The sequence below is a fragment of the Carlito syrichta genome, unplaced genomic scaffold (genome assembly GCF_000164805.1).
Source record: "Carlito syrichta isolate Samal-C Ts95f unplaced genomic scaffold, Tarsius_syrichta-2.0.1 Scaffold305772, whole genome shotgun sequence".
NCBI lineage: Eukaryota > Metazoa > Chordata > Mammalia > Primates > Tarsiidae > Carlito > Carlito syrichta.
In genome coordinates this window covers 5,574-32,187 of record NW_007249868.1, presented here as the reverse complement: position 1 = coordinate 32,187, position 26,614 = coordinate 5,574, and the positions used below count along the sequence as shown (strand labels likewise).

The 26,614-nt window shown below is 41.7% G+C and overlaps 1 protein-coding gene across 1 annotated transcript in view; it reads right to left on the bottom strand.

The window, feature by feature from the left end:
- The window catches only part of DMBT1 (deleted in malignant brain tumors 1), a 66,920-nt gene extending 40,651 nt beyond the window's left edge, over positions 1–26,269 (bottom strand). Inside the window, exons 1-6 of the mRNA XM_021714782.1 lie at positions 26,197–26,269; positions 25,201–25,271; positions 24,436–24,460; positions 17,498–17,809; positions 2,912–3,247; positions 1,585–1,632 (exon numbers count right to left, since the gene is read on the bottom strand). Coding sequence (XP_021570457.1) covers positions 1,585–1,632; positions 2,912–3,247; positions 17,498–17,809; positions 24,436–24,460; positions 25,201–25,271; positions 26,197–26,269 — 865 coding nt within the window. The remainder of the gene's footprint in view (positions 1–1,584; positions 1,633–2,911; positions 3,248–17,497; positions 17,810–24,435; positions 24,461–25,200; positions 25,272–26,196) is intronic.
- Positions 26,270–26,614: the final 345 nt, after the last annotated feature.

Genomic DNA, 26,614 nt, shown 5'->3' with positions numbered 1-26,614 from the left:
CTGTGTGACTTTTGGAAGGGCTAGGACTGACTTCTTCCATTTAAAGGGCAATTTGTGGTGGAAATATTTCTGTATCAACCTACTGATTCTGATTCTGACATGCCTGCATGTGACCTGTGCAGGGCTCCAGGGGATGAATGTGAACATAACTTTTCCCATTCTTATGCCTCTAATTGCACTGATGAGTTTCTCATCTCCAGTACAATATTGAATAGCAGTGGAAACGAAGGGCATACTTGCCTTGTTTTTTATTTAGTGAAAATACTTCTAACATTCCCCTTTTGAGTAAGATACTGGCTTTAAATTTAGGTTTTCAAGTTCCTCCAGAGACCTGGCACTTGTGCAGGACACCTGCAAGAGCTGACTGGGTTCTAAGATTCAAAGAGGAGGTGATCTGAGAGCCACTCTTAACCCACTACAACCAGAGCACTCAGCTTCCACCTGAGGCACCCATCTGGTCTTCTAATGAGGTCTCTGAATTAGAAGAAACGTGACCCCCACCCTAAACTGGAGTTTCTGATGAGAGCAAGTTTAGGTAAGTTCTGTCTACAAGCTTGTGTCACAAGCAAATCAGACAGAACCCTCAACCCCCTTGCTCCCATCCCTGGCTGGACCAAGGGCTTGTCAGGCTCAGCTACTATTCCTAATACATAACAGGGACCTCAGGAGAAACCACTACAGAGGAGAGGCCAGGTTCTCCTCTTACAGTTGCTGCAAATAAGAAAAGGTTGGAATCTTAGGCAAGTACATAGCTAAGGCAGATTAAAGCCAGTCTCATCCTCAGCACTAGTGACATCTGTATCCTTTATTACAGGGAAGAGATAGAGAAGGTAAAGTCAGGCATCATGTATAGGCCTGAGAGATAGAAAAGCAGAGGCATAAGAAATAGAAATGCCTAATGTATGTATCACCGAGATTACCAACTGCTCTGTGCTGACACTGGGCAGGCTAGGGGCTTTGATGTGGAAGTTGTCCTTGATCTTGTTCCAACTCCAAAGTTTTCCATCAGAAATGGAAAGTCACTTCCCTTCCCAAAACCCAGGCTGCCAGAATCTCAGGCTGTATTGACTGTGCCTCCTGGATCTCTCACCAGAGGTGTCCCCAGGGGAAATATAGGAGCTCGGATGCCCATAGGCTGAAGGGTCTTGATTTCTCTATGTTGTGAAGAAGCCAGAGTGGCCTGGTATGGAGTCAGGGAAAGAGCGTGAGCAAGGATGCTGCCCCAGAGATCTGGCCACCTAAGCATGTGGGCACCTGCCAGAGATCCAGCACCCCAGGCTGGCCAGGAGTCAGCATGGATTGATGAGGACCACAGGGGCAGGCACTGAGTGAGGGCAACAAAAGCCCTAGAAGTTGGACATCAGGCTACACCTTGGAGCTCCTTGGAGATGCTTCTCCAAGTTGATACCTCTCTAATCTCAGGGACATGATCCATAGAAGAGACACCTGTCCAAACCTGAGGTCTTATCCTTGGGAGCTGAGCATCCCACATCCCATGTCCTCTGTATCTCTTCTGGATCAGAGATGAACCTAGGACTGCAGTGGACTAATTAGCCTATAGGGATTCCCCATAACAGACATTACCTTCTGCTGAAGTTGTCACCAGGAATGCCTCTGTGGAAAACAAAGCAGCTGCAGGGTGGAAAATGGAAGTGCTCACTGATGATGGCCCTCATTTGAGGGGGGTTGGCCCACTTCTTTCTCAGCTTCAAAGCAAGGTCCAGAAGCACAAGTCCTGCAGGTGCCCTCCATTGCTAACAGCTGACTGAACACCAATCTCTCTGTCACTGCATGGACTTCATGAAGGGTGAGCATCCTTGGTTCCTGTCATCCTCCTCCCACCTCCCCTATTGCCACAGTTTCTATCCAAAAAGCCACCCAGTTCATTAACAACCCTGTCCTAATCACAAGATTGGATTTAAAATGACATCTAGTCCTTTCTATAGCTCAGACATACTCTCAAGTGACAAGTGTTTGCCATCACTGAAATATTCCTGAGAAGTTGCCCCCCCAGGAGAAAGGCAGTTTCCAGAGCTGCATTCCAGAATGCTGAAATAAGTCCCTTACAAAGTGGCCATGTGGAGGCCTGTGCCCCTTGGAGAGCCCATTCTCACGTGGTGGTTGGATTATGAGGTACATCTCATGGCACGTGCTCAGTCCAGTCCACACAACAATTGCCAGAGGTTACTCTAAAAGTGGACGGCTTGACTAGAAACTCCTCTAGGAGGTCACACCATGAGCTGGTATTCTCAGAGGTTTGTTTGTGGATTAAAGGACATCGTGGTGTTTGCACATATCCCAAAACTATGTGAAAAAATGAGAAACGCAGCACTGGGCTTGCTGGTTTGGGCCAGGAAGAATTTATTTTTTCCGTGTGTGTGTAAGTATTTTTGCTTGTCATTTAATTCCAATAAAGAAAACATACTGGTTACTCCTCAATTTGATTTTGGTATACATTTAAGTACTAAAGACCAGCAGTTCCCTCAAGCCTCTCTGCCTTTAAAGAAGGAGAGACTGCCCCTTAGGAAGGTATTTGTTTGCTCATCCCAGTCCAGGGAGGGTCATGATGCTACCCAACAGAACCAGTCCAGAAAGCAATCACAACAGCAAGCTCTGAGGGGGCTGAGAACAAAAGCTGCCTGCACCACTTCCAACTTTAGGATGACAGGTTGGTCCCTTGACCTCTGTGCACCTTGATTTCATTGTCTATAAAAAGACGTGATAATACCTGCCCCTCACATCAAATGAGGCATGACTTACAGCAGAGCAGATAAACGGCAAAGGACACAGGCGAACATACACACATACACACACACACACACACACACACACACACACACACACACACACACGCAGGCATGTTCCATGATATTGACTCTGAGTCAATATCTGTCCCCAGAATTGCACTTACACTGGGAGGTGATATCCACACTACCTGAGCACACGACGCCAGCATCTTCCCTATGGCCACATTCATGGTTGTACCATCCACTGTGAGGACAGCTTGACAGGTAGGGCTCCCATCCTGAGCAGTCCACGGAACCCAAGAGAATGTTTCCTGAGCCCTGACCAAAGTGAGCCCCACCCAGGGCTGACACGGAGTGGCCACAGCCAAGCTGCCGACAGACGACATCTGCATCCTGGGCGTCCCAGCTGTCATCGCACACGGTGCCCCAGTAGCCTTGGTACAGGACCTCCACCCGGCCCTGACACCGATCACCTCCATTCACCAGCCTCAGCGGCAAACCTGCATTGACACAGCAGAAAACCCTGGCCTTGGTGTTCTCTCCCCCTTGGCTTGCATCCCACCCCAGCAGTCCCCCTTCTGCTTTCTCTGACCTCCTGCCCCATTCCTCCACTGACTTTTCTTCCCACGAGACCATAAATATCACCATCTGTCAACTGCTGCCTTTGCCCTCTTCTCACTCTGTATTTTCCCCCTGGAGAACTTTCTAGACAGAGAACCCACAAATCTCTCTCTCCAGTCCTGGCCCAGCTCTGAGTTCTAGACCAGCATTTCCAGTGGCCTCCTGGACATCGCACCCCCACCATGCCAAACTCAACACAGCATCTTTCCTCCATTTGAGTTAACAAGGTCACCGTGCTCCTCATCAACTGTGCTGGAAATCTGGGCATCATATTTGACTCCTCCCTCTCCTTACCTCTTATATGCAACTTATCATCAAGGCCACTCTTTCCTTTTCATTTCCACTGCCACTGCACGTGGTTCAAATCTCTGCCCTGCCATTGACTGGTCATGTGCCCTTAGATATGCAAGTATTGACAAATGACCTAACCATGTCCTTGTTTTCTCATCTGCAAAATGGGTATAATCATAATACTTACCTCAAAGTGTGGTAGGAAGGATGTCATGATCGTAACACTTACTGTGTGCATTAGTTGAGTAATTATTATGTCAGGGAGTATTTTAAATGTTTTTTATACAACACTTTATTTAGTACATAAAATAACTTTGTGCAGGGTACATAAAAAGAGCTTGATAGATGTTAGTTATCTTCAAGATAACTGTCATTATTAGTGAGAAGAATAGGAACTGACTTTTTTTCTATTTTTTTTCTATTTCTATTCACACCAAGCTGAAGCTAATCTCATCCAATGAATGACTGAGAGGCAGAGAAAAGAAGGAAAAATACACATGGAACTGACCAAGTGTGTTCCTGAAACATGCCCAGGGACTTGGCACACCATCTTTTGTCCCTGCTCCTATCCCTGCCTCGTCCGAGGCAGGCAATTGCTGTACTCAGCCTCAACAAGCCAACAGCAGCAGAACTTGTAACCCAGTCAATAAGCAAAACCCTGGGAAGAGGAGTAAAGCAAAAAAAGTCTTACCATACTCTGTAGTCCGTGGGACCCACTGGCCTGGAAAGAAAAAAAAAATTCACCTTTAAAAAGAGACTCCACTGTTTAGAAATGATCTACAGGTCACAGAAATTGGCTTCTGCTTCACCTTACAAACGTCAGGGGGAGTTGTGGCTCAATCTTGGTTCGGCTTGCCTCCAGAGTTCTTGCTAAAGTGAGTTTTGGAATAGCCAATCAAAACAAGTGGGTTGGATATGAGGTGCTGGATCATTTTAGATATAATAAAGCACATGTCTCTTTACCAGGATTCCCATTTCTGCAGCTTCTAGTCACAGAATAAAATCTGCATCCAGAAAGACAGACTGGACAAGAGAAGACAGTTTAAACTGGTTGTCAAGGATTCCAGGTGGACAGTTGAATTCACCCTCCAGTTTGGAATTTGAGTATAGTCAGCATTGATAACAGCCATTCAGAGGCCCCCAAATAAGACAATATCTTGGTGTCAGAAATCCTGTTTCTTCTGACCCATGACTTGGAAAATTTTCAGTATATCTTAAAGAAAATCAAAATATAGAGAATGCTAGACCTTTATCTTCAATGAAGCCAGACAAGGTCCATCAGACTCGATTTTAGTTTTTGAGTTGCTTTGTGAGCAGTTACAACTATATTTTGGGGATTAATATTTCACACATTTTATATGTTTTTAGAGGTCTTCCCAAGAGCAGAGTGAATATTTATTTACTAATAAACAGAATATGCCACTGTGGAGCAGAAGACCAGAACCTCTCTCATTGAGCAAAGCAGAAAGTAGAGACACAGTCACTGATAAATGGAGACACCTTGAACACTTTTGGACAGACGCATCCAGCAAAGTTCTCTCTGAACACATAGAGCAGAAAGCAACAGCAGATGTGGGGATCCAGGCATCCTATCCCCCACCATGTGACAGGCTCACACAAGAATGAAACCTTGCCCAGAGGATGAAAGTGATGAGTGAGCCAAAGACACTTTGGTACACTTCACCCCCTTCTAGCTGTGTGTGGGTCATCTGTCCCACATGGGAGGAGTCCTGAGAAAGGTATTGCAGTGGGCAACCACAGCCCAAGCAGAACAGGAGGAAGACCTGTGCTGGGTCAGCTGCTGTAAGCACAGCTTCCCCTCTGTCTGGTGATGCATGGATGGAGAGTGAACCAGGCTGATGTTCACTGCCAGCAGCTGGTGACCATCTTCCCAGCCAGATCAGGAAGAACTCTCTCCAGCTTTGCATCCTGGCAGGGCAGAGTCTGCTCACACCCCTCTGTGGCAGAGAACTTGGTGTGAACCTGAACATGGAGGGAGCAACATGAAAGACACCCAAGGGTTCTCTCAGTGGGAAGTCTCTTGGGCTATAGACTAAAGAGAGCAGATGGAAGACCTGTTATCTCCCCTTCCCCAACCCCCATCCCCTACTGCTCACTACTCACAGAGTACTAACAGCAGGGACTTAAAGGTGGTCCAACAAGTTTAGCAGTGGGTGAGAAGCTCTGCAATGACAGAATCCTGCCACAATGTGGAGCAAAGAGCAGATGTGAATGCCCCTCACTCCCTCATTGAGTGACATATATTGAACCACAGAAAGGACCCCATAACAGAGGGTAATTGAACAACTTTAGAGCTTTAAATTTAAAAAAAAAAGTAGATATAATAAAGCACATGTCTCTTTACTGGGATTTACTAGAGCTGAAAGAGGCCTATCATAAATGAGGAAAAATCAATGAAAAAACACAGGCAACCCTCAGAGTCCTAAAGAGATAGTGCCTGAAAAAAGCAACTATCAGAGCACAAACAATGGAAACCTCCCCAACCGATCTGCCCCAGATAACAACTACAGACAACAGAGAATGGATGGCAAAAGTGAACAAGAACAAATAAAAACTAGAAGTGAAACTCACTGAAGTCATACAGGAAGCAAAAGCAGAGGTGGCCAATTTCAAAAAAGTCCTTTCTTAAATAATGGAAATGAAAAACTTTATCCTGTAAATCAAGAATCACTAAAGCATAGGTAGTAGGGTCAACCAGGCAGAGGAAAGATTCTAGAGCTTGAAGAGCGAAATATGGAATTAACCGAGTCTGTAAAAAATATACCAAAAAAGCTCAAAAAGAAAGAGCAAAGCCTCCAAGAGATGTGGGACTGTGTTAAGAAGCCAAATCTACACTTGATTGATATTCCTGAAGCAGAAAGGGGCATAGAAAATACCATGGAACAAACATTAAATAAGATAATTCAAGGAAACTTCCCATGCCTAGCCAGAGAGATGACCATCCAAGCACAAGAGATTCAGAGAACCCCTGCAAAGTATCATATGATAAGACCATCCAAAATGCACACAGCAATCTGCCTCCACAAAATAAGCATGAAAGAAAAATTCCTAAAGGCAGCAAGAGGGAAAGGTCAGATTGCCTTCCAGGGAAAACCCATCAGAATTGCTCCAGATGTATCTGCAGAGGCACTATAAGCCAGAAGGAATTGGAGTCCAATCTTTAACATTCTTAAAGATAAGCAAGATAAGTCAAGAATTCCCTACCCCACCATGCTAAGCTTCATCAATGATGGGGTAAAATCATTCCCAGATTTCCAATCCCTAAAAGATATGCCACCTCCAGATGAGCCCTTCAGGAGACACTTAAGAAGGTGTTGAAAACAGGGAAAAAAAAAAAAAAGAACGGTCATATTCATCACAGTACAGGCAAGCACAGAGTTAACGGAGCACACAGAGTACTCACAAAAATGAAAATACACACATATAAATACAAAAGTAAAAAGGAAACAAAGCAACCCCCAAGAGTCCTATGACAGGGAGAAACTCTCATATTTCAATAATCAATTTGAATGTGAGTAGACTAAATGTGCCACTGAAGAGACACAGAATGGCAAACTGGATAAAGAAGTACAGTCCGATAGTCTGCTGCTTCCAGGAAGCTCATCTCACTGCAAAGGATACCCACAGGCTCAAGTTAGAGGCTAGAAAATGATCTTTCAGGTGAATGGAAACAGAAAAGGGCAGATGTAGTTATTCTGATATCAGACAAAGCAGTCCTTCAAATCATCAAAAGTTAAAAAGGACATGGAAGTATACTACATAATTATAAAAGGCTCAATCCACCATCAAGAAATATCCATCCTAAACATATATGCACCCAATATCAGGTTTTATAATTCAACTACTAAGTAAGCTAAGAGAGGACACTGACTCACACAATCATAGGTGGAGACCTAAATACCCCCACTAACAGCTTTAGATAGATCATCAAGGCAAAAAAATAGCAAGAAAACCCAGAAACTCAACTTGACACCTGACGAAATGGATTTAATAGACATCTACAGAACATTTCACCCAACATCTGTTGAGTTTACATTCTACTCATCAGTACATGGAACACACTCCAAGATCGATCACATTCTCAGACATAAATCAAGCGTGAACAAAGTTCAAAAGATGAAAATAATACCATGCCTCTTCACAGATCACAGTGGAATAAAAGTAAATATCACCACCAAGATCCTCCCCCCCAAACACACTAGACATGGACACTGGAAAACATGCTACTGAGTGGGTCAAAATAGAAATCAAGACAGAAATAAAAAGATTCCTGGAGACAAATGAAAACAAAGACACATCTTATCAGAATCTCTAGGATGCCCTGAAAATAGTGTTAAGAGAAAAAAATCACAACATTGCACGTACATATCAAGAAAACAAAGAGCCCGGGCTCAATGGCTCAGCCTATAATCCCAGCACTTTGGGAGGCTGAGGTGAGTGGATAACCTGAGCCCACGAGTTCAAGATCAGCCTGGGAAAATTGGCAAGACCTTGCTTCTACAATAAAACTTTTAAAAATTAGCTTGGCATTGTAGTGCTCTCCTGTGGTTCTGACTACTTGAAAGGCTGAGGTGGAAGGACCGCCAGAGCCCAGCAGTTCAATGCTGGGTGACCTTGAGCATACCACTGCACTCCAGCCTGGGCAACAGAGTTAAAGACTCCAACACAAATAAGTAAGTAAAACAGAAAGATCACAAGTAAACAGCTTAATGTCACACCTAAAGGAACTGGAAAAGCAAGATCACCTAAATCCTAACTTCAGCAGAAGAACCTAGATCACCAAGATAAAATCAGAATTGCAGGATGTAGAAAAAAAAACTATCACAGAAAGGATCAACAAGACAAAAATCTCGTTCTTTGAAAGAATAAATAAGATTGACGGATCACTGGACAGACTGACTAAAAGAGAGAAAGAGAGAGAGAGAGAGAGAGTCCAAATAAGCACAGTTAAAAACACAAAAGGCAAAGTCACAACTGACACTAAAGAAATTCAGAGATTATCAGAGATTGCTATAAATACCTGTATTCAAATAAACTAGAAAACCTAAAAGAAATGGAGAACTTTCTGACATCACAAAACCTCCCAAAGTTGAAACAAGAAGAAATTGAAATTCTAAACAGGAAATCAATTTAGTCATAAGAAATCTCCCCACCAAAAAAAAAAAACTCCATACCAGATGGTTCTACAAGACATGCAATCTTGTATACCAATCTTATTGAAAGTATTCCAAGCCGGGCTTGGTGGCTCAGCCTGTAATCCCACGCCTTTGGGAGGCTGAGGTGAGTGGATTGCCTGAGCCCGCGGGTTCGAGACCTGCCTGGGCAGCAAGATCTCATCTCTACAATAAATCAAAAAAAATCAGCCGGGCGTGGTAGCGTGCACCTGTAATTCCGGCTACTCGGAAGACTGAGGCGGAAGGATCGCCAGAGCCCAGCAGGTCGAGGCTGTGGTGGCCGGGAGCAGCCACTGCACTCCAGTCTGGGCGACAGAGTGAGACTCCAACTCAAAAAAAAAGAAAAAAAAGAAAGTATTCCAGGAAACCGAGAATGATAGAACTCTCCCAAACTCATTTTATGATTTTAAGCCAACATCATACAGATACCCAAACCCAGCAAAGACCCAACAAGGAAAGAGAATTACAAGTCAGTCTCCTTGGTGATCATAGAAGCAAACATTCTCACCAAGTTTCTAGCAAATCAGATCCAACAACACATCTCAAGGATCATCCACCATGATCGGAATGCTTCATTCCTGGGATTCAGGGCTGGCTCAACATTCATAAGACCATAAACACAATTCAGCAAATTAACAGATATAAAAACAAGAACCACGTGATTATATCATTAGATACAGAAAAAGCATTCAACAAAATCCAGCATCTCTTCTTGATAAAAACGCTTGAACACCTAGGCATAAAAGGAACTTTCTTCAAAACAGTAACAGTCGTCTATGATAAACCCTCAACCAACATTTTTCTCAACAGGCAAAAATTGGAAGCATTTGCCTAAGAACAGGAAGAAGACAAGTATGCCCACTCTCACCCCTCCTGTTCAACATAGTGCTAGAAGTCCTAGCTAGGGCAATGAGGCATGAGAAAAAATCAGGGGTATCCAAATAAGAAAAGAGGAAATTAAGCTATCCCTCTTTGTGGATGATATAATTCTACACCTTGAAAACCCTAGGGAGTCTGTCAAAAGCCTCCTCATATTGATACTCAACTTTGGTAAAGTATTGGGGGTATAAAGTCAATGTGCGAAAGATAGTTGCATTTCTATATGCCAGCAACAAAAAGGCAGAGAACACAATAAAAAGCACAATCTCACTCAGTAGCCACAAAAAGAAAGAGAAACACCTTGGCATCCAACTAACCAGAGAAGTGAAAGATCTTTACAACAAGAACTGCAAAATGGTACTCAAAGAAATCAAGGATGACACAAACAAATGTAAAAATATTCCATGCTCATAGATTGGAAGAACCAATATTGTCAAGATGTCCATCCTACCCAAGGCAATCTACAGATTCGTTACAATACCCATCAAATTACCAACATCATTTTTCTCAGATCTGGAAGTGACAATATAGAAATTATATGGAAATAAACAAACAGTCAAAAAACACAAATGACCAAAACAATTCTCAACAGAAGGAACAAAGCAGGAAATATCACACTTCCAGACTTTAACCCTTACTGCAATGCTACAGTAACCACAAGAGCCTGGTATTAGTACAAGAATAAGTACGTAAACCAATGAAACAGGACAGAGATTTCAGAAGCAAAGATTCGGTCTCTCAACCAACTCATCTTTGATAAAGCCACCAATAACAACCACTGGGGAAAGGAGACCATATTTAGCAAATGGTGCTGGGAAAACTGGCTCACCACATGCAAAAGAATGAAACTGGACCCCTACTTATTACTATAAACAAAAATCAACTCAAAATGAATCAAAGAGCTAAACATAAAACCTCAAACTATAAGAATCCTAGAAGAAAATGTAGGAAACAGCCTTAAGCACATCAGAGTAGGCAACAAATTCTTGACCAGGTCCTCAAAAGTGAATGCCATAAAAACTGAGAAAGACAAGTGGGACCTAATCACATTGAAAAACTTTTGTACACCAAAAGAAACCATCAAGAGAATAAAGAGACAATTCATAGAATAAGAAAAAATTTTGCAAATTAGGTATCTGACAATTGCCTCATCCAGGATGTACAACTCAAATGAAGAGAAAGGAAAAAAGCAAACAACCCCATAAAAAAGGTGGGCAAAGAAAATGAACAGACACTTCTCAAAAGATGACATACAAGCAAGCAATAGACACAGGAAAACATGCTCGCCTCACTAATCATCAGAGTAATGCAAATAAAAACTACAATGAGTACCACCTAACTCCAGTAAGGATGGCCATCATTAGTAAGTCAAAAAAATCACAGATGCTGGCATGGGTGCAGAGAAAAAAGAATGCTTCTACACTGTTAGTGGGAGCGCAAGCTAGTTCAACCTCTATAGAAAACAGTGTGGCAATTTCTAAAAAACTAAAAATTGACCTTCCAACCAATCCAGCAAAATACCTCTCCTGGGAATATACCCAGAGGAACATAAATTATTCTACAAAATGACACCTGCACATGCATATTTATTGCCACATTATTCACAGTATCAAAAGCATGGAACCAACCTTACTGCTTATCAAAATTGTACTGGATAAAGAAAATGTGGCATTCACTTTTGAGGACCTGGTCAAGAATTTGTTGCCTACTCTGATGTGCATAAGGGTGCTTCTTACATTTTCTTCTAGGATTCTCATAGTTTGAGGTTTCATGTTTGGGTCTTTGATTCATTTTGAGTTGATTTTTGTTTGTTTTGTTTGTTTGTGGGGTCCAGTGGAGTGGTACTTAGCCGTAAAGACCAAATCATGGACTTTACAGAAAATTGGATGGAGTTGGAGACCATCAAATTAAGTGATCGGTCGCAGAAACAAAGAACTTGAATATCACATGTTCCCATTCATAAGTGGGCCCTGAACATGAATCACATGGATCGGGCACTGCTGGCGGGGGGTGGGGGGAGGAAGTAGGGTAAGAGGCATATAACCCAAAGGGTACCTGATCCTATACCAGGAGTGAGGACCAGTTAGAAGCCCAAACATCGCCTGCATGCAGTCTACTTATGTCATTAATCATCACTTCTATCCCACATTTCCATAATAAATTAAAATTTTTTAAGTAAATAATTAATTAATTAAAAATAGAATAAAATCCATTCTATATGGCAATCCACATATAGATTCATTTGCTCCTTTTACGTATCCAAGACCCATGATGGGCTCTTTTTTTTTTTAAAGATGTGGGGGGCAATTCAGGGTTAAGTATACAAATGGTCACTGTGTAGGTAAAGTTTGGGCCTCACTTTGGTCTCCACTTCACCTGGTCTGAGATCAGGTAGCCTTCTTGATGAGGTGTGCCCACTCCTCCCTCCCCTGGCAGGTTCCCACTACTTCCAATTCCTTTCTTATAGTATTTTGATAATTTTTCAGGGTCCGTTTATGAGTAAGAACATGTGGCACTCAGTTCTTTGTTTCTGTGATAGATCACTCAGTATTATAGACTCTAAGTTCATCCAAGTTGCTGCAGAGTTCATAATTTTGTCCTTTATGGCTGCATAATATTAGTGATCTTATTTTTCCTATATCTTGAACCATTTCATCATTTCATCATCCAAGGAATTATTTTATCATTACTCTTTAATTTTTAAATAATAAGAAAATTGAAGAATTTTGGAATTGCCTGGGAAAAAAGATGAAATAATGAAATAAACAACAATTCTTCAGTGTCCAAAGTGTTGTATTATCTTTCAAGAAAGTTTTTTGGTTTTGGTGTCTCTGAGGTCTGATTTTAACTTTCATTGAATGCAGAATTTTCCATTTTCTGCTTATGATATTAAAAACTAGAAATCTGACAAAGGAAGATATTTCACAATAATTAGATGAACCAGAAGAGGAATGCAGAGAGACAGGGTGCAGCACTCCAGATTCTAATAATAGTCTAATTCATTGTACAACTGAAATCTCAGACTATGAGCCTTCAGATGATGATATCCTAGATGAATTTCTCAAATTCAAGAATCAAGGAGTCAGTAAAACAATTATGAGGACAAAAATAAAGTATGATGCTCTAACCCACTTCAACGGGGATTTCATCACATGGTATTTTCCACCGAGTACTTAGACCATTTTATTTTGCTATAAAGACATGAGATGGTGCTCTTTCATCTTTTATGATGTTTATATGCAAAACTCTCTGTGATATAAAGGGATCTGCTCTGTTTAAATTCTTATTAACATTTCTAATATAGTTGCTTTCATAACTTTTTTTCTTACTTCCTGATATGAGGATGAAGGTATTTGATAAACTCAGGGGTTTTTTTCTTTTTTTTAATGTCAGGGCTTTGCTCTGTTGTCCAGGCTGGATTCAGACTCCTGGGCTCAAGCAGTCCTCCCATCTCAGACTCCCAAGTAGCTGGGACAATAGGCATATATCACCATGCTCAACTTCTCAGATTTTTTGTAAATGCAGGTCCCACCAGGAGCAGCAGTCATGGTTCAGGGATTTGAATTTTCTAGCAGAACCAGCAGGCCAGTGAAAGGGCTTGCCGCATATGTAAGTGAACTGCTTGACTGTCTTAACAATCTGCATGTGAAATCTGCAAAAGACTCCTTCCCTTGCCCTTCTTCCTGTTGATGGTGGCTTAGGAAGAGGGCCACTGAAACCATCTGGCTACACACCCTTGAAAATGAAGAAGAAATTCAAATAAAAACAGGTAGCCAGCGTCCTCCTTCAAAAGAGACAGAAAACTGGGAATCATCTGCCCCAGAACATTCCTGCCTCATTTCTGACATGCCATCCCTGCTCCCATACCAAAGGACACGCTAACAGACATGGCTGAGAGAGCCTGCCATTCAAAACTCTGCCATTTAAATGTAGTTCTGATGGCACCATGTAATTCCCACTGCCAGGCCTCAGGTATCTTGCTTAGTCGTGATCAAAGCCAGGCTCTGCATCCAACTCAGAAACTCTGAGCTCCAGAGTCTTGACAATGCTCATCCATATCACTGAATAGAGCATTGAATTGTTTCTGTTGTGCTATGTCCACACATTCTGAATAGACTCTTTTGCACAGATTGAGAGCAACGTGTATTCTTCCAATAATCAACTACATGGTTGTCAATGACTCTGACTCCCATTTTAGAAATGGTGGTATATTACCTGAAAAGAGAATCTTCCACTTGTTTGTTTTCCAGGAAATGGATATAGGCTGGTTTCTGCCACTGGGGATCAGTATTCAAGATAGTTACATGGTCAGGGGGAAGCCCCAAAGAGATCTTTCAAGGTATTCCAAAAAGACCTATGCACTTTCCAAGGGATCTGGTGCTTTTCCATCTGGAGTCAGCCTCTGCCACAAATCTCAAAAGAAATGGACCTATTGTGTATTTATTGCTGAAGAAGTGCTTAAGCATAAGAACAACCAAGGTATCATCAAGCTAGCCCATGTCTACCAGATAGGCTACTCCAGCAATGCTAGGAGAGAGGCCTAAGGGAGGAGCACTCTGGGAAGAGAACTTAAGCAAACACTTATTGAAGACTTACTATGGCTTCAGATTTCTTGAAGACAATGTTGTATCTTGCTATTCATATGTATTATCTCTTTAATTCTCCCTCCAACCCTGTCATCCATACTTACAAGTGAGAACACTGAGGTACAGAAAGTATAGAAGTAGACAAGGGCGTACAGACTCTAACTTTCCTGTCTACACTTTTAACCATCATTCTTTTGTAACAGCCACTGCCTGCTACCAACCCACTCCTTACTGTCCTTACTGATGCAAGGACAGTGGTCCATGTCAACTCACTTTCTATAACCCACCAGAGGTGGGGCTTCGGTGGGAGGTCATCCACTATCCTAGGACTCTATATTGCTTTCCCTTATTGCAGCATCATTCCAGATGAGATTACTTTGATCCTGGCAGTTTTCATCTTTAAGAAGATGGTAAGTGCTTCCTTTTCATTTATCACAAGCACACAGGTTATTTCATCCTCTCAGGTAATCTCTTTTCTGCCCTATCTCCATGGGGCTTAAGGATTATGTGTATGGGAGCCTCACCTGAGCTCTCACTATGGAGTCTCAGTGTCCCCAAATGAATGGCAGCCTGACAGGATGGTGAGATAGAAGATGCCACAAAGTGGATGTCGCACTAGATGGTTCATTGCTTAACACGTCCATTTGAGACATGACCAAGAATGAGATATCCTCATCAACGAAGTCTGCAGACTTGCCTCCACTGTCACCCTCCAGTCTTAGACAAGGACTTAGAAGACAAACATAGAAGACAAACATAGAACTGAATCTGAGTGTAGCTGTGCACACACCTACTCTTCGCCCCTTTGCCCTCAAAAACAAACATCATCCTACCGCCAAAGGCAGGCAATACTTCCAAAACTTTGTTGAGGAGAAGTCTTTTCTGTAGAGCTTCAGAAAATGTATCAAAGACAAAGATATGGAAATGGGACCTAGAGAGAGCCTCCCATCAGGGCACCACCCTGACTAGATAGCACATTAGGGTGACTGAGCAGGAAGAAAGGAGTATACAGCTGCTGGAGGATGGTGACTACAGTCAATCTAAGTCTGTTTCTTTCAAATTGCCTACAGCAGAGCCAGGGAGCAACAGGCAAATGTTCTTCTTCCCGCTCTGCCTAGCCACTCCTGCACCTGCTCCAAACCTCGGCTTAGACCAGCTTCCTCAGAGCTGCTGTCCCTGACAGCTTGCTCACATCTCTCCTACCATATACCTCTCATTTCAGCACTGTTCACACTTGTTATTGTACCTATATGATCAGTTGACGTGTCTATCTCTCCATGAGGCCATAAGTCATCGAAGGTGGAGGACAATACCCCCTGCAAGACAATGAAGAGCTGGGGTCTTTCCTGCTTAGAGGGGTCCCGGGAGGACTGGGTTTTGCCAAATGTGCTGGCAAGGATGTTGAGACCATTTTAAGAGGTCAGTGTTAAAAGTTAAAAGTTCACAATCTGCTTATGAGAAAGTCTTTACTATCAACAAGTCAAACTTATGCTGTAGCCAAGGACCATTTGGGACAATATTAAAAACTTAAATGAACTTGACCATAAACCAAAATAGGCAGTATATATATCACATACAAGTATCTTCTGTCACTTTCTTTGTAAATTCTTAGCAAAATGATACTTCCATCATTGTATTACAAGCACAAAAGTCGAATTCAGCACTGGGCTGTGCAGGAAGGTTTCTCACAGTGTGGTCTGAAATAATCCTTATGTGTGGTTCTATAAAACAGCAGATTCCTGAGCCTCACCTCAGACTCTCTAAATCAGGTCTCTGAAGGAAGTGAGGTAAAGCCAAGGATCTGCACTCAGACAAATACTCTAGTCGATTTTGATGTACACTGAAGTTTGAGGCAGAGACAAGATAAAATTGAAAAGGAATGTGACTGTATAACCTCATGTCTATTTATGCTACGACTGAAAGAAATTTCTTTTGCCTTTGTATTACTGGAAAGGACATAAATCATACTCTTATGCAGTCTTTATACCATTCATTAAAGTTCAGTGAGACAGCATTTATCCCTAAGATATGAACAACTGTAGAGATTGAAAAAAATACATTATAAACTAATGCAGGATATTATTTTCAAAATACTTACTAGGTGTTGTGAGATGATCTGACTCAGAAACTGTAAAGGAATAAAAGAAAAATCAGACATGTGTGTTTCACTCACAGGAATCCTGACCAAGAAACCCACCTTTGAACCAATACAATTGACTGTGAAATAGAGTTATAGCAACTACACATAAATCATCATCAACAGATATGTAATCTGTTTTTGAAAGATAATTCAAATTGATAAAGATTTCTGGAGTCTCTAGTGTATAGAAAGCAAAATGCTAAACTAGTTCCAGGATATGTGGTGATTTAAAAAGTGACTCTCAATATCTTAAAAACATGTTCAATGAAATCCTCTGTAGTAATTTGTGCACTGACTTCTGCATATTTTCTGCTCTAGATATTTCCTTGTTATTGAAGTAGAAATTAACTTTTCATCACTAGAAAAGCAAGTTAGGCTTGTGAAAAAATGTAGGACCCATTGCTTTCCTTATTTCTTTGGGAAAATTTAGCCTAACCAGCTTGTATTTATGCACTTGAGGAGCTAAGGTTGAAGGCTTTGAATTCATTTAGTAATTCTCAGCTAACTGAATGAAATTGCTCAAAGCACAGATTAGCAGGCACTTGGTCATTTAGCCCCCAAAAGTCAAGTGATGTGTTGACAGGAGCAGTAGGACATGAAAATGCCTCTGCTTTCCCACAAAACAGCAGAGATGATGGCATATTGAGACTTACTACACTTCATAAGGGCTTCGGGAGAATTAAATGAAAAAATGTAGGTGAAATTCTTACCATACTAACAGGCACACGACACGCAATGTTAGGTACTAGACTAATAATGATCATGAAGACTGACTATGCAATTTCTACCAGTCATTGCCTTAAGTATTTCACCAACATTATCTCATTTTGTTTGTATGACAACCCCCAATGGTAGGATTTTCCCCTTGGCTTATAGAGAAGTAAACTGATGCACTTAGAGGTAAAATAACTTGTTCAAGATACTATTATTATTTCCACTTTTCTGATGGAGAAACCAAGGTTTAGAGAGAAACAGGTTTAGTTACTATTATTACTCTTCCATGTGCTACATAATTTGCATTATCTCTTAGATGCCCACCTGAGCAGATGACACCAGCATCTTCCCCATGGCCACAGTTATGGGAGAGCCAGCCACTGTGGGGGCAGCTCCACAGGTAAGACTCATGTCCTGAACAACGCATGTCATCCAGGACAATCTGTCCTGAGCCCTGGCCAAATCGGGCACTTCCTGGGGCCAACATGGCCCAGCCACAGCCCAGCTGTCTGCAGACCACGTTGGCATCGTTGATGTCCCAGAAGTCATCACATACTGTGCCCCAGGAGCCCTGGTACAGGACTTCCACCCGGCCCCGACACCGATCACCTCCATTCACCAGCCTCAGGGCCAAATCTAGAGGAAAGTACAGAGAATTCACTGCTCTGTCCCTTCAAAGGGACAAGGTCCCAGGCTTATGTGAGATCCAGAGCCCTACTCAGTGACAAAGACCCCATAAACACTTGACAATCTGAAACACGGATTCCTTTGCATGTTTTAATATTTGAACTTAATAAGCTCAACTTTCCTGACTCTTCAGTAGAGTTTGGTCAGCCTTGTGTCTTGAGGGGCCTTTGTGGTGACGTCGCCTTCAGGTCCCACTCTGCCTCTAGCCTGACCTCTCAAGTCAGGTTCCAATTATGAAGAGCTGGCTGGTCCTGCCCATGGGAAGTCCTCTCTCACACCAATGGAAGTGCCCAGCATGATGCCAGCACTCTGATGGGAACTGGTCCAGACAGGCTCCGTTCAGAAAGTAGGGCAATTTTCCAGGTGTCAACAGGAGAGATAGATTTGCTTCTAAAATGCCTGCAACCCTGTGCTTCACAGTTCCATACTCCTGAGACCTCTTCTCCTTCCTCACTCATGCTCAAACTTTGAAAGTTTAATCAAGGCAGATGGTTTTGAGCATTTCCTAGCTTGGGAACCTAAGATCATATTCAAGAGCTTTACATGTATCATCTCAGTCAGTTCTTGACACAACCCTGTGGAGAAAGTGAGCTCAAGAAGGTTACCTAAGGTTCAACTGACTAGTAAGTGACAGAGGCAGGATTTGTGCTGAGGCAGTTGCTCTTAACCATTCCACTTATCTGCCTCTTGGTATTTTTTTTTTTTAACATGTGAACTATTTGATCCAACTCCTAGTTTGTGCTTTTATACAAATAGGCACTCGCATACACACACAGAGATCTATAATAAGTTGAAGAAATATTGAGTAAAAGAAGTTACCATTTGAAGTATTAACTGAGGCAGAATGTTCAGGAGCTGTTAAAAATTCTAGAAAAGAAGAAAAAAAAAATAAGAGACGATTGACAAATGTCTTTAGTTAAATGCTGCAGTTCCCATGTGCCTCTGTTTTCCTGGTGACTGGGGACAATCCTCACTGGACACAGCCTGGGGCCAGAGAACACAGGCAAGGGGTGTTTATGGGCAGAGGTAGGCGTGGAGGCTCAGGGCCTGTCAATAGGAAGGAGGAGAGGGCTGAAAGCCCGAGGCCAGTGACCCCATCAGAGGAGGTCCTTCCCGTCCTGCATCTAAAACCCGGCAAGACTCTCCGCAGAGGTCCCTCCTGATTCCACGGGGATGGCCTTGGGCACCACAACCATCCAGCCCCAGAGTTTCGATATAGTGTTACCAGTTGTCATCTGCGTCTCCCTAAGAGTGGCTTCTGTGGTGTCTTCCATTATTACTGTTGTTGAAACTACAAAGAAAAAAAACCACATGAGAGGTCCTCTGAAAACAAGAGTTAAGTCTAATGCCCTTGTTAATTCAAGCAGGGGAGGCTGCATTACACTTCGCTTTGGGGGTTTGCTGCACTTGTCCTTTGTTAATCAACTCACTCAGGGGATATACTGACTGCAAGTGAAGCATTAAATCGGGGAGAAAGGAGGCAACGCATCCTAAAAGATAAGGCTCAGTCCCTGACGCTTATTGAGCATCTACTGGGTGCTTTTCCACAAGGCAGGAGGAATATTGAGATTATGCAATGCCTCCACTACCCTTTGGAAGTTTGCTCTAGTGGGTGAGACATATAGGTAAGCAATCAGAGCACAGCAAAAGAAGGGCTCCAATTGAGAGATGTCCAGGAGTCCAGCAGGTCACGTCTGCCTCATGGCAGGCAATTACTGAGCTCCACCAGGAAGGGCAAGCAGAACAAAGCCAGGCAGAGGAGAAGATACAGATTAAAATTGGCACTGAGGAAGCAGAGACACTAGGAATAAGTTGCTCCTTCAAAATATCCTCCAGAGAATAAAACTATAAACCCTAAGCAAAGCTTCTTGACCGTCTCCTGGCTGATAGAGGTGAACCAGGTTTCTGGATAGAAACACTGAACATAGAAGTGTTGATTATTATAAACTAATTCATAATATTATCAAGAGGTTTTTCTTTGATTAAATCTTTAAGAAATAATTCTAAAGTTTATCAGAAAAAATAAGTAGGCTAAAAATGAGTGATACATTCCTGAAAAATTAAAAGTGCTAATGGGGCAAAAGGTGAGGGAGGTGGGAATGGGACCGGGGCCCCCACATTCCCCTTGAACTTGAAAGACAGGTGGCCTTGTTTCAAGTTCTAGTTCTACTGCTTTCTTTCTCTAAACACAGGCAAGTCATCTACCCTCATCAAGCTTAGTTTCCTCTTCTGTAAATGGATAATTATACTATTTCATAAGATTATTGTAAAGACAAAATCAAGTGCTCAGTACAATGTTTGCCATGTAGTCAGCATTCAAAAAATTATTATTAACTCAAAAACATTAAACATAAAGATATAAAATTAAAATATAGAAAAAACTAATTCAGATAGTTGCTTCATACCTGAAGCAAAATAATTTTTAGAACTAAAAAATTAAATATTTTTAAAGTACACAAAAATAAAAAAGCTAGTTACATGTTTAACTGATTTCTATTAGACAGTTCTAGTTTTAGAATTAATAAAAGAAATCATAAAGGAAAATCACAAAAAATTAAATTACATAAAAGTATAAAAAATATGCGCAGACAAAAATCAAAATCCAATTTAAGAGGTGAACAATAAACTGGGAAAATATAATGATGTGAGTAACTATCCAAAATATAGAGAAAGTGTATATAAATCAATAAAGAATATACAAACTTTCAAAAAAATAGTTGGACAAAGAATATAAACAGACAATTCAAGGAAAGGAATACAAATGACTTTAAAATGTTCACCCTTACTATAAGCTAAGAAACGCACATTGAAATGACTGTATGTCATTTTTCAGCCAGCAACTCAGCCAAAATTTTTGAACAATAATTTCAGAATTGGTGAAAGTATGAAAATTGTTAGTCTTGTTTTTTACTGGTAGGAGTAAGAACTGATACATTTCTGGAAAAATAATTTATCAATGTGCATTAAAAGGCCTAATAATGATCAATCCTTTGACTCAGTAACTCCTCTTCCAGGAATCTAGTCAAGGAAAATGATTTTTATAACAGACAAAAATTCATAGACATAGATGATCTTCACAGTATTTTTCATTACACAAAGGAACCTGAAACAACCTCAATGTTCAAAAACTGTGAATGGCATATTAAAATATTTAGAATTATACATTCTAGAAAACCTGTATATTAAATGATAGCACTGACATACATATATAACTTGAAAGGAATACACCACATCTTAACAATGGCAATCTTAGGTAAAAGGATTATGGGTGTCTGTCAGTTTTCTCTAGTCTTCTCTCGTTTCTCCATTTTCTACAGCACAAAAGTTGTGGTTTGAAGTTGAATGTGGGAGATGATAGGGTGGTAGATTCCTTTAGGTTGGGGAAGAGTTTTGGTTATACCCTAATGGAAAAGAATAAGGTTGAAAGATAAATTGAAGATAAAGAAACAAAATGAGGCTAACTCATGAGGCAAAGCAGAGGAGAATGAGAAAGTGGAAGACGAGACAAAGTAGAAAGATGAGAAGGAGAGGAGGAACATGTTTTCCTTAGCCAATGCCATTTGCCAGGCATTGAACTAAGTGCTATCTGTGTAGTGTTTCATTTTGTCTTCACTGGATCTTTGGTGGAAGGATTATTATATACATTTGTTTTATAGATGAGAAACCCACGACTTAGAGAGAGTAAATGACTTGTTAAAGGCAGCACAGTTTATAAGTAGTAAAACAAATATCTGAGGTCAATCACCCTGACTCCCAGAGCAAGTGTACTGTATGACTCTGCTATGGTGCCTCTCAAAATTCAAGTTAAAATAATGAGATTCCATTTTAACTTGTCAAAAAAGTAAATCATTTAAAAATAATAAGATGCAGTAATGATGTGGATGTGTTCATATTGTTCCTGATAGTATGTTTAGCTACTTATAAAATATATGAGTGGTGACCCCCCCCAAAAAATGAAATGATCTTTTAGAGGGTGGGCCCCTTGGAGTATAGGTTTCCACCATTGGGCAAGTGTTCTGGAACCCATGGGCATCACTATGCCATCTAGTGTTGTTGTGAGAGACTGCGCTTGGCTTCAGGGAATTTTTTCTGGAGATTCTTTCAATGTTTTCCCATTTTGTGGTGGGTGATTTACAAGTGCATCTGCCCACATTGCGCTGCGTGTTCGGAAGTTTTTAACCAAAAATGGCATATGACCCAGTGCCCCACCCTCCTGATCTCACCCAGAGTAACATTTTTGGTTTCCATAGATGAGAAAAGTCCTCAAAAGGAAACATTTTGCCAATGTGGAAGAGGTGAAACAAAAAGCAGAAGTCCTGAAAGGCATCAAAATTGGCAATTTCAAAAACTGTTATAAGCAGTTCATAAAGCATCTCAAGAGGTGTATGGCGGCAAATGGAGAGTACTTTGAAGGTGACTGAAGTTCAAATGCATAAGAATAAATCACAATTTCTTATAAATAAATTCTGGGGATTTGGGGGTCTTCCTTCGTATATATATAAATACTTCTCAAGTCCTGGCAGGCAGGCATCAAGCTGGAGTGGCTGGCGGCCATGACAGTTCTCCTGCCATGCCAGGGCCTGGCACCTGGATCCCTCAGGCTGCTCTGCTATGGTCAGGTGAGCCAGGCCCTCTGTTAGGTTCTTGGGAACCCAGGATGCCGAGCTGACTACTAAGGGCATGCTCACATAGTGCCCATGCACGGTTCCTGCCTTCCAGGGACTTCCAGAATAGCTGGATCCCTAGAAATACCCACAGACAGTTTAGTATAAAAGGCAAGCTCTAGGTGAGACGCTGTAGAAGACTACTGTGGTACATTGGCTGATATGCTGCGTGTGTGTGTGCCTTATGTCCTTGTGTGCATCTGTCTCTGTGTGTCTGTGTCTACATCTGTCTCTGTATGTATCTGTGTGTATACTTGTCTGTGTCTGTATGTATGCATATGTCCTCATGTTTGTTGTGTGTGTCTGTATCTGTAAATGTGTGTATATAGGAATATGTCTCTGTGTGTGAGCTTGTCTGTATATCTGTGTTTGTGTGTGAGATGTATGTATGAGTGTGTCTGTGTGTTTATGTATGTGTGTGAGTGTGTGTATGTATAATTAAGTCTCTCTGTGTGTATGATTGTTTCTGCATGTGTGTCTGTGAAAAGTGTGCGTGAGAATGTTTGTGTTTGTGCCGTGTATGTATCTTCCTGTATGTGTATGTTGTGTGTGTGTGAGAGTGTGTGTCTGTATGTGTGTGTGTGTGTGTTAAGCATAGACATTAGGGAATGATTCCCACATGGGACACCATTCCAAGTATTTAAGAAGCTCCAGTTCCAGCTAGGTGAAGGTCTGGGGGAAGAGGACAAGAATAAGACTGTGTTCCAGATATCAAGAACAGCCTATATGACGTGTCTGTGACTAGAGGCAGGTGCTACTGGAGTGCAGGAGGCGGGAAGTGCTGGTTGCTTTGTATACAAGACAGCGACCTGCAAGTCATCCTGGAAAACAGGCAGAACAAATAAAATCAGGTGGGAGAAAACAGCAAGGAACATGTGGGGAGCAGTGGGTATTGGCCAAGCAGCATGTGGAGAGGCACAGGCTACAGAAGACGGTGGGCAGGAACGCGATCCCCAATGCCAGGTTGTGGCCTTGAATTTGGCCAAGGTGGGGCCTTTTCCTAGACCTGACCAGGTTACATAAGGCCTAGTGGGGTGTTTGTGCAATAAAGACGAGTTCAAGAAAGGAGAGCTGTGTGGAAGAGTAATTAGATTGTGTGGCCGCTATGCAAGTGTCTTAGAAGAGCCTCCCTGATCCAAATGTTACCCACATTACAAATATCCTCATAATATCTGAAAGCTTCTCCATTAGATTTTCTCCTTCTTTTTAAGGCATTAATCACTGCCCAAACCCCAGCTAAACTGCTGAAAGGGTAGATGTGACGGTCTGCCAGGAGTTAGTTTATAATCAATTACTTTCTCGTTTTGCAAAACATTCACTTCGATAAAATGAGACTAATATTTGGAATAATACTAGTTTTACAGAAAAGTAGCACAGATACCACAAGGGAGTTCCCATAGATCCCCTTACCCAATTTTCCCTAAATATTGACATCTTACATATTCTTGGTACATTTATCACAACTAACAAATTAACATTGGTAAATTCCTTCTGACTGAACTCTAAACTTTATTTGGACCTCACCAGTTTTTCCCTTTCTGTTCCAGGATCCAATCCAAAATCCCACATTGCACTTAGGAAGTTACATTTGGATAAAAAACATTAGGAAAATGCCTAGAATAGTAACATTGAATGACTCTGAGGCTCTATGTGCCAGACACTGCATGGGTGATCTCATTCCCACCCGACCCTGTGTAGTAGGAACCCTCATTTACAACTGAGTAAACTGAGGCTCACAGAGGCTCCACATCTGGTAAGTGGTAGAACCAAGGACATCACAGGGATAAGAGGAAGGTATCACAGCTCCTCCTGCCCAGCCAAACCAGGGCATACTGCCTGTCTCTCAAGAGCTATGTGAAGTCCAGAGTTGAGAAGTGTCTAATGCTTTGGTTCTCCCAGCACAAAACTAACCGCCATGATTAATCACTTTGGCTCCCTGCAAAGGGCAGCAAGGGCTAACAGGCCAAAGCTGTCACTCAAATTTGAGTGAACCTCGATCCAGGTTCGAACCCTAGCTCAGCCACTTACCAGCTGCTATCCTTGGAGAGCCATATAAACTTTCTGAGCTTCAGTTACCCCATCTGAAATATGGAGATCATTGCACCTAATTTTTGGAGTTTTTCAAAGATTTAAATACGAGATTACAGGGTGCACTTTGTAGAACGTTAATTCCCACCTCTGAACTACAAATACAGGCATATGTGTGTGCATGTCCATGCTAATGCATAAACATAACATCATGTTAAAACCACAAATGCCCTCACTCCAGGAATGCTGCTGCCTTTTGTCCTTTTGTACAATAGGACAGGGCAATTCATTGCCTGTCCTTTAGGGAATGATGTGAATGCCATGTCACTCACTGATCAGAGCCAGTCTGGAGTGTTCGATGTTCTGAGAGGACCCGTAGCTGAGGACCTTGCCTCCCATTTTCAAATATTTTGGTGGAGGCAGGACCTCCAGCCCCTAGACTTCCCAGCGACACCACCTCCTGAAGTCCTCCTGACAAGAAGGAAAGGTGGGCATCCATGGTGAGCTGACCTACTGGTCTCTCCACACCCTGCACACTCATCACATGGCGCCCAACTGCTCCCCTTCACCAGAGCATGAGAACTTGGTTTTAGGATGCTGCTTTCATGAAAGCAAACTTCCAAATGAAGCTTTATCTTCAGAACTTACCCCGCCTAGCCTTGGGGGAGAGTGAGCATCGTAGAAGCTATCAGAAGATGAGGTGGTTTTTACCATGGCTCCTGAAATTTACGAAAATAGCAAAAGATGATACCAAAGGAAAAAAGATAGCACGGAGGGATGGAAGACAAGAAGGAAGGAATAAATGAAGGGAGAGAGAAATAAAAGGAAGGGAGAGAAGGAAGGAAGAAAGGAGAAACAGAGGGAGAGGGAAGGGAGGGAGGAAAAGTGATAACAGATGCCCAAGAGATGAGAGAGAGACATACACACACACAGAGATGAACAGAGAAAAAGAGACAGAGAGAGAGAAAACAAGCATACTGATGAATCGCTTGTTCACTTGGTATCTTAGTAAAACAACACTGAGATACAACAATCATGGTGATTTGCCAATGACTCTTTCATATTGATCATCTGACACTCTAAGAACACAGAGCCATGCTCAAGTGGCTGAGCTTCAAGTCATTTGTCTAAAGCAGTGTGTGACAGACACAAACTTGGAATCTTAATGATCTTGTCTCAGTTACTTGATCTGGTCTTTATCCAGCCAGACACACCTGCAGAAAAAAGTCATGTAATAAGCATTTACAGTGGGAATATTTTCTGTCCATTTTCATAGCGGCACATTGTTTAGTCAATTATGGTCAAGTTTGAGGGCCTCTTAATAATACATATACACCTTTCCTGAACTTCCTGAACTTGCATAAGGGATTTTTCTAAGACCACTCAATCATTTACTTAGCTGAATGCTTTACTGAAAATATTGACATAACAACTGTTCTAACTACTACAATTTGTATTTCTTAATCAGAAACCAAACAAAAAGAGCCATTCCTTCTAAATATGTGCAAACAGTTACAATTATCAGCAAAGAACTGCCTCCTCCTTTGTACAGAACTTTCCTTGAGATAGAAAGTAATAGATAAAATTTCCCATGATTGGGTTTGCAGGAATAAAATTAGTGGATATAATAATTAGACATAATACCTGCAGGTAGAACTTGACCCCATAAAAGACACATTTCAAGGATGACTGCAAGGATGACCGTGGAGGTTCCCATTTTGCTAGGTTCTCAGTTGAATAGAAATTCCTTGACATTTATAGGCTTCTAGCTAAAAGGAGGCGTGTCTTCCGGGGTGGTATATTGCTACTTTCTACTACTGTCATAAATCAATATAAAGGAAGTGAAAGGCTTTGCTAATAGTAAATGGCTAATCTGTGGGAACAACCTAGGTGTGTTTGATTGATTGCCATATGAGCGTTCTGGCTATTTCTCAATGGCAAGCATACTGACATTAGTGATACAATTTCCAACTTCCTTCTAGGTGAACCTTGAAGACTCCCAAGTGCTTCCTGAACACAAGCTTGATTTTAATCTTGGAGAGTGTGAATTAACCTGTGGGAA